Source organism: Lytechinus variegatus, chromosome 6, assembly GCF_018143015.1.
Source record: "Lytechinus variegatus isolate NC3 chromosome 6, Lvar_3.0, whole genome shotgun sequence".
Lineage (NCBI taxonomy): Eukaryota > Metazoa > Echinodermata > Echinoidea > Temnopleuroida > Toxopneustidae > Lytechinus > Lytechinus variegatus.
Window position 1 is genome coordinate 40,765,187 of NC_054745.1, and position 9,104 is coordinate 40,774,290.

At 36.5% G+C, this 9,104-nt stretch overlaps 1 protein-coding gene across 1 annotated transcript; it reads right to left on the reverse strand.

Moving 5' to 3' along the window:
• Window positions 1–818: 818 nt before the first annotated feature.
• Window positions 819–2,938, reverse strand: LOC121417823 (interleukin 17-like protein). Its single transcript, XM_041611557.1, has 3 exons — window positions 2,628–2,938; window positions 1,705–1,860; window positions 819–947 (listed from the first exon to the last, which is right to left on the reverse strand). Exons 1-3 carry the CDS (start codon window positions 2,936–2,938, stop codon window positions 875–877), a joined length of 540 nt encoding a protein of 179 aa, XP_041467491.1. The 3' UTR covers window positions 819–874.
• Between the last annotated feature and the right edge of the window lie 6,166 nt (window positions 2,939–9,104).

Sequence of the window (9,104 nt, forward strand, 5' to 3'; positions counted from 1 at the left end):
ATACCATTGTAGGAATAGATATTCAATATGACAACACAATATCAGATACAAATTCATTTGTTCGTTAATTAATATAAGTTAATGTCAGGTAACAATTGAACTGAAATACATTTAGACATGAACGATTCATTAAAGCTTTGTAATGAAAGTTATTAACATATTTCCATTTCAAGGCGTATGTTTCTATAAATAAATACGAAATTATAGGCCAATAGACCTTTTAAAACAAATTGAAGTAATACAAGCTCATCATTATTGTATAACGTAAAATCTCATTTAGATGAATAAATGTATAAACCTAGCTTTCTGAAACTTAAAACCAATTATAGTAATTTGATTTCACGTCAATTTCCCATGCCATGCCATTCCTTTAATTTCATTTATTTAAAAGAAAATATATATAGTGATAAGAGAATGAGGTATGTTTTTATTACGCTAATGTAACACAAACTTGCCAAAGTAAATATTCACACACCATAGATAAATATATAAATAGATAAATAACTTAATATATTACTTCCTCATCATACGATGAATGCATTGAAAACTGAGGTCCTTTTTGTGGTCATTTTGCAATGAGGTACAGACATCAACGTGAAAACATTTCTTTTTTCCAACAATAGGATGGTCAATTTACACAAATAAAAATATGTATTTTTAATCTATGAAGCGACTTTACAAGACTATGATACAGATAACAGATGATAGAAGGGAGGAAATATGAAGAAAATAGAGGGGATAGTAATTCAAGATAAATATTTTTATTTGAAACAGAGAGAGAGAGAGAGAGAGGGGGGGGGGGGACAACGAGCGTACGAAATAAATAAATCGAAATACAAACGGCACTTTGGAGAAGACTTTTGATCCCGTCAGCTCAACCAAGGGCGGTGACTCGCGTTCTCGTACATACACAAGCGACCGGCACTTGAATTAATACTTTCTTAAAACTGTTGGGGGAGCATCAAGAAAAAGAAAAAATGTAGAAATTATATTCATGAGGTAGAAATAAGTTATTAGATTTGTGTTTCTTTCCAATCACTCAAAACTAATTTGATGCACAAAGCGGAGAAATATATACACTGTAAAAACTGTGGTGTTAAAACTGACACCAGTTGGTGTTAATAGAGGACCACACCCTGAGGTGTTAAAATTACACCCTAGAGATTAAACATAACACCAAAGAATGTAAATGTAACAACCAAAGGTGTTATAATAACACCTATGGGTGTAAAATTAACACCACCAATTCAACACCAGTGTAAAACAACTGGTGTGTTCCTCTATGTACACCGGTTAACACCACAAGATTCCAACTGGGTGGCTTTCATTTGAATAGAAACAGCTCGAGACACAGACTACAAAAACAGGACATGGCCCCTTACTAACCTAAAAGTGTACTTTTAGGTCAGTGTACTTAGTGGAAAGTCAATTCGAGCCTCCTCCCATATAGGTTGGTTAGCAAATCATCCCATCTTTAATTCTATACAGGGCTACTGATTTGTATAAAATGATGTCCCTAAGACCTTATTACTATTATTATTATTACTACTATTATTATTATTATTATCATTATTATTATTATTATTATTATCAGCATTATTATTATTATCATTATTGGTAGTAGTATTGTTGTTATTATTATTATCATTAAACGGAATTTGTCGATACTTTGTGGATAGAATAATATACTGATCGTTATCTTACCTGTAGACACCCTCATCACAATCTCCACGTATCAGTACTTCTGTCTGGCGAGTAACTGGCAGACACTTCGCTCGGCCTCTTGGCAGGAAACCTGTATTACTACTATTGACGCACTGTGTGCAGGCACATCTTGCGTAGGAAATCTCTCTTGGGAATCTGTGGGTTAAAACGATGTCAGGTACACCAAGAATTAATGAAAGATGCTGTTTGATGATAACATTGACATTAGATAAACTGGCCAAATGTTATTTTGGCTACATGTTCCGGAGAGCGTCTGATCAACAGTTTTGTTCGGCAAGTTGTCAGATATGTTGTCAGATCTGCTAGGTCTCCTTTATTTTGATTGACTAAGAAGCGCCGTTACTATGGTAATTGTGGTATAACACTAGACTTGACGGATAAAACCTCCGACAAGTCCTTTCATGAACATCTGCAAGATCGTCCAATTTATGGTGGCAGCGGTGGGATTGTAGGTAACAAACAAGTTTAACTGACAATGTAATTTTATTAAAACCGGTTATATAACTGATTGGGTAATGTAGTTCGCTTAAATTCCAGAAACGTATGACTACTTGACAAAATAAAGTATGTATGAAAATTTGCTGGCATCGTCTTTAGAGGCTTTTAATGAGCATCATCACGGCCTAAATTTCTATAACAACAGCGTGTGTGGCCCTACCTACAGACCTTCAAATGTGCAATGATACGATTTTTTTTTATATTTGTCAGAGCTTAAACATTTGTGCAGCCTCTCTGACCTGTTAATTGTCATTTAAGCAGGAGTTCCCTTTTTATTGATATAACCTGTTTTAAAATAGGCTCTTCTCACATATCTCTAGTAATTTCCAGTTATCAAATTCGCGTATTTTGGAAAGGATATCATTGACATGAGGGATGGGCTTAAAATGCTTTATAATGTGTACCTTTGGTTGTCTATATCCGTAACCATCTTGTAAGGACATAGCGCTCTCTGCTCTCGCTTCTCCTGAGTAAGATCGAAGAGCGAACTATCGCAAGTGTTCTGATACCGATGAGAGATATCGTTATCGGAATCGCTCTGACTCATTTGCACATCCTGGGTCTGGAGTTGGGTTGTTAGTTCGGCCTCTGTAGGGTATCTGCATGTATGCATGCCGTCTACCGCGTCCTGGATATTCCTCTTGCTTCGCATTGCCGCATCCTCCTCTCCATTCGAAGTGACCGTGAAGCCAAAGCCACTTGCTGATTCCTCCATCCTCCCCGCTGCCACCGGTAGGTAATTCTTTTACAGTGCCCTCTGCGGTTGGGGCTTCGAGAGGTGTATCTAAGTTTAGGTGCGTTTTGGAGGAAGTATCTGGGTAAGCTTTTCCGGTGTCCGCAACTATTTTGGGAGTATCCTTTGATTTAGGTTTTGATGGCAAGAAGCCGGTTTCCTCTGTTTCCTCAAACAGGTCACTTTCTGAAGAGCTCACTTTTCCCTCATCGTCCCCGCTGGCAAAGAGAACTTCTTCGATTTCTTTTGCCTTTGCAAGAAATGACATATCGTTTGAGTGTTTCGTACTTATAACACCAGTTCTATCGCCTGATAATGCCGACTCGATGGCAAGGGATCTGGCGTCATCCGAGTGTTGTCTCCTTACGTTAAAAGCTAGGCAGTGTGACGTCATAGTGGCGAGTGTGAATACGAGAATAATTCTTTGATCCATTTTCTGAAATGAACATGGACAGGGAAAAAATAAGCATAAAATTGTTGCGGTGGTTTCATATCTCCCCGATAGCAGTTGTACTGTAAAATAATTTAGGTGGGTGGAATAAGCCACCCCCCTTCTCGAATTGTAGATGGCTGTAGTAAGGGTAATGCGAAATAAATGAAGTTATAAACAAAACTATCAAAAGAAATGAAAGTGCTTCACCGATGGCATAACGCCTTTACGTAGTATATGATTTATACAATACATTTGATTGGAATGAAGACACATGTGAAGTTATTTACAGGAAAAGGAAACATTAACTTGGACTATTCCTAGTTTCACTCCAAGTCTTTAAGCACCACATGTTTATTGAAAACTGTTAGGGCTTACTACTGACATCCGATCCATGCATGCATCTGAGTAATACAATCCAAAAATAATACACTAATAATTTAGAAATGGTATCAATTAAGAAATAAGATCGGGAAATTCCTCTTAGCTTTCACCAAAGATAGATACTATAAACACGATCCTGACGATGTTGCGTAAATGCATGACGTTAATTGAGTTCGAATGGCACGATATCAAGCACTTAAAAGATACTGGAGAACATCTGGAAGCGGGTGTGGACTGAGGGGATGTGGGGTGAGAGTGGGGTGGGGGGGGGGAATGGGGGACAGGTGCCCCCTAAGTTCGCGGTAAATGATGTCCCCGTTCAGTGCTGACTTTTGCAGTAAATCTAAGCAGTAAACGTATTGTTCGGGGGGGGGGGGTGAAATATTCTTTCATCCCTCACCTGAATAGTATGACGTCATGGAGGTACGCCAGTAGTTGCATGGAAATGTGGGTGTGTGTGTGTGTGTGTGAATGCTTGCCACTTTTAAAAAGACAATATTTTCCTTCCCCAAATTTACGTCTTAATCAGAAGAAGTAGAAATGCCCAAAACAACAAAAATCATATTTGATTAAATGAGAATGCAAAAAAAACACAATATCCTTTAATAACTAATAAAAGTGAACGCCTTGCAAAAAAGCTTATCAAATTAAACTTACGGATCATTAGAAAATATTCAGAAGTTTAAAACAAGTAGTAAGACACACAGAAAACAAACTGCGAGAGAGCATTAGGTATTTTTATGTTTTTTTTCTGTTTCCATTTAAAATGTCAATCTGCTAATTTGCATCTAATTTTAGTGCACTAAAGTATGTATAAATGGAAATGAAAAAAAGAGAGAATTGTATTGGAAGTTTATATTGAAATAAAAAATTATTAAAAGTAGTGAAAAGAAGACAAAAATACAAGTACTGGAAATTACCTTTCTAAATCTCCAAGTTGATGAACGTTCGATGGACAGATTATTGCACGGTTTATCCGAACAAGAAGCTCCTCTTCTACCGGGGTAACAGCGTGAAGACGCGGCTTATTCAAGGTGTACAATTGATTTCTTCTAGAGGCGGGTGGTCTTCTCGCAACAAAGTGATTAGTTTATTTGATTTGAGCTATTCACACCTGATCAGCGATAGTGCCCGAGTTGTAATGGCCACTCTCCATTGCACTCGATCCTTATATGTTCGAGCGTTTCTTAACTTGAGTGAAAATAAACAGGATTCCTTTATTTTTAAGCCTGAGCAACGAATAAATAAAAACTATTGGGTTTCAATAATTCCATGCCAACTTTGCAGGAAAGTATTTTTGTTGCACTCAGAAGCTAAATATGGAGGCGAGTGGGAACGCAGGGAAAGTCCCCGAGCATCCGTATTCGCAGATTGGCCTTAACTTGCAAGCGAGCGCGCAATGTTCAGTACTTCCGTAAAACAAAGCACTCCAGTACGGCATTACTTTAGGACATCCCAATTTTTTTACTATTATTTTCAAAATACTACTCGATATGATTCCGGAGTAGGTATGGTAGTTTTCTCAAATAAATAGAAAACAAAATTAAAACAATATCATTCCCTAACACTCCTTAAAGAAATCCCAAAAATAGACTTTATGAGAGCATGGTCTTAAAATATTAATAAGTGTTTCTATAACGGTCGAGACAAGGCATTCTGATTAAGAGGGATGGGTGACATTTTTTTTTAATTGAAAAAAGGGGATACCAAACCTCTTTAAAAATATTTTCGAATTTTTTACACTGATTTTATATTTTTCCTCCACGCCTATTCTTCCTCTTTTTATTCATTTCAACCTGTACCCCACCCCTGCGCTATTGGTCTTGTGTTTGAATTGGCATGATTGAATGCTATTGTGCTTACTTTAAAAAACACCTAAATGTGTTCTAATAAAGAACTTACTATTTTATTGATGAAATTCACGGGTCGTGTGGTCCAGTGGTTAGAGCATTGGACTCATAATCGCAAGGTTGTGAGTTCGAATCCCAACTCTGCCATTGTCTCCGCTTTGATAAAAAAAGAAGGCCCAAGAGTGATATCTGTCGTCTATTACGTCAGCCACTATGACTGACTAACCTAGACGTGAAATGTTTCCAAGGTAATTGGTTATATACCAGCTTGGCGTTTACCAGCAAAAAAAAATGCTGTCCTGCCGAGTTCCTACGGGAGTTGCCGCGAACAGAAACAGAAATGATGACACGAAACTTGCTCCTGCGACATTTGCTCTTGGCATAATATCTCAGAGGGCATATATGGTTAGAGTTAGGATTGTTATAGAGGTTTTGGTTCAGAATAATGTAAATAAGAGGACTGGTGGGTGTTTCATAAAGCCGTTCGTAAGATAAGAGCGACTTTAAGAACGACTGGTGATCCTTTCTTTTGGTACTGGTATGCACCGTTGGCGATGGTTTAGCGCGTAAGAAAGGTTCACCAGTCGTTCTTAGAGTCGCTCTTAACTTACGAACAGCTTTATGAAACGGCCCCCAGGACTTAATTTACTTCTATAAAATAATACTGTATTTGGTTATTTGATATTATGTTTTATGTTTGGCCCAACGTGTAGATTTTCCATCGAGGCGATTGTCGCCGGAGCTAATGTCATGGAAGCGATTTTGAGATTCCAAATCCTGCTTGAAATCTTAAAGGGGACGTTCACCCTGAAGAAAACTTTGTTGTAAAAATAGCAGAAAAAAATATTGAAAAATATTGGTGAAGGTTTGAGGAAAATCCGTTAAAGAGTAAGAAAGTTCAAAGTTTTGGATTTGTGACGTCATAAACGAGCAGCTGCCCCATGTGTCATGTAATATAAAATGCATGAATTTCAAATTCTGTATGGTTCCTGATGACTTAATTTTGTTTTCTATTCATGATCGGGTGTGAAGTAATTTGTCTATTGATATACAAAAGGTACAGTGAAAACCATTTTTTAAAATTCACTTTTTTACCATTCGCTATGTAGGAATGCTGCTCGCATATGACGTCACAAATCAAATAATTGAAATTCTAATTACTTTTTCATTATTTGATGAATTTTTCTCAAACCTTCGGCAATATTTTTTATTATTTTTTCTGCTATTTTTACAATAAACTTTTTGTCAGGGTGAACTTCCCCTTTAAATCATATTGGACCATTTCAAGTTTCATAAAGATGCCCTCTAACAATGCAAAAATTGAAGAAAAAAATGAAACATTTTCACATCATATTAATCAATAAAGCAAAATTCTCCAAGTGGCAAAAAAGAAAAAGGTTCAGACCATCGCAGCGTGGAACACAATGTGAAATCACGTTCACACTGTTACACTGAGCATGTCAACAGTATGAATCACATATTTACACAGTCGACCATGTGGACACGCTGTGGTCTCCTCAAAACAGTAAGAAAATTATGGGACCATCTCTACTGGAATGAACACATAATGCGTATCACAGTGTGTTCACAGTGTGGAACGCACTTTCAAATCGCCTCCGCACTGTTAATTTTGAGCATTTCAACAGTGTGAATCATACAGTGCGTATCAAAAAAAAGTTTACACTTAGAAAAAAACCCTGTAATATTATACATTTGTAATATTCTGAAGACTTTTCCACATTTTAACATTGGTACAGAGCCATTTAAGTAAATGACGATAAAACTGTCGAGAAATATTTCCACTTGAGTGAGCACCACTTAATTTTGAAAAGTTAGTGAAAAATGATTTGCGCAGAACCTTGAAATAGTTATGCGAACAAAAGTTGACCTTAATCATGAAAAACATGTAGAATTTAGCTAGTAAAATTAATTTGAAGATATCTTTTACCTTTTTAAACTTGTTTCCTTGCTCAAAACACTTCGAAGAGTGCATTGCGCCCCACCCCACTCCCCACACACCAAAGCCATCGTGACAATATTTGCTTTACACTGACCTGTGATATACATGTAATGGCTAAGGCTTGATTTTCATTTTGTTAATCATTGCCAAGCTTTGAAAAAGTGTGGAGAAACAAGTATTAAATGAAAAATTAAATGTAAACCCACTTTAAATGATAAAAACTTAGTGAAAAATGCTGAAGATGTCTGATATAAACTTTCGTTCAGATTCAGTTATGTCCTCAGATCCAGCTGGCACAAAAAGGTAAAGGTTGTGCTTACTAAGTGTTGAAATTTCAATTTGGGTGGCAAAATTGCTACAAAATGCTTGAATGTATCCGTTTTATCTAAATTGACTGAAAGTGCAAGGAAAATGTATGAGAAATGTTTCGCAGAGTAAGTTTGATATCGCCCTTTCCCCTTGACACAGCGTGAAAACGAGCATTTCTGCGCAAACAGATTTCTGCGAGCTTTACAAAAATGGACAGAGCTCACTCAAGTGTAACATTCTGTCAAAACTTTTACTTTCATTGGATAGATGAGACCCAAACCCAATATTATATGTGAAAAAATTACCCACATGTTGTATATATTTTAATTCCCAGGGCTTTTTCAAAGTGTAAACTTTTTTTTTGATACGCACTGTATATTCACACTGGCGACCATGTGAACACGATGCAAACGGTCACACTGTCCAGGGGCCAGTTTCGTAAAGGACCTGCAATTGTTCTAACTTTGCCACAATGGCAACTACCATGGTAACCTTGATTTTGATTGGCTGCTGAGCCCTGTTGCCATGGTAGTTGCCATTATGGCAAAGTTACATCAGTTGCAAGTCCTTTATGGAAAGGGCCATAGGTGGGTGTTTTTTAAAGCTGTTAGTAAGATAAGAGCGACTTTAAGAACGACTGGGGATCCTTTCTTGTGGTAAACGCTATATTCATCGGCGATGGTTATAGTGCATAAGAATGGTTCACCAGTCGTTTTTAAAGTTTTTTTTATTGAACAAATCAAAACAAATCACAAACAATCACAAGCAATCAACACATTTACAAAATATGGTATCATTGAAAACAAAGGAAATAAAAGAAATAAAAATAAAATAAAAAAGCAGCCTTTTTATAGATTATCAAATCTTACATCAGCTCTAATCAATTGATAAAAGAAATCAAACTTTTGAATTATCTTGGAAAGCATATACAATATGTGCATGATAGGGGTGATCACAATTGGAATCTCCACTTTTTGAAGTGACAAGAAAGTGTGTTATTTTCCTTAGCAATAGAATATTCAATGTCTTTGCTGGTTTTTACATAACATTTATTACCTTCAAAGTTAGGTGGTTTGCTCTGAAATTTACAAATGTGAACATAGTATTTGAGCAAAAGAAATAAACATGTAAAAAATTTATTAGAAAGTAAACCAAACATTTTCTCAAATGCAGAGACAATAAACTTCTTGTTAGTTTTCTGGGTGATAACCGTCA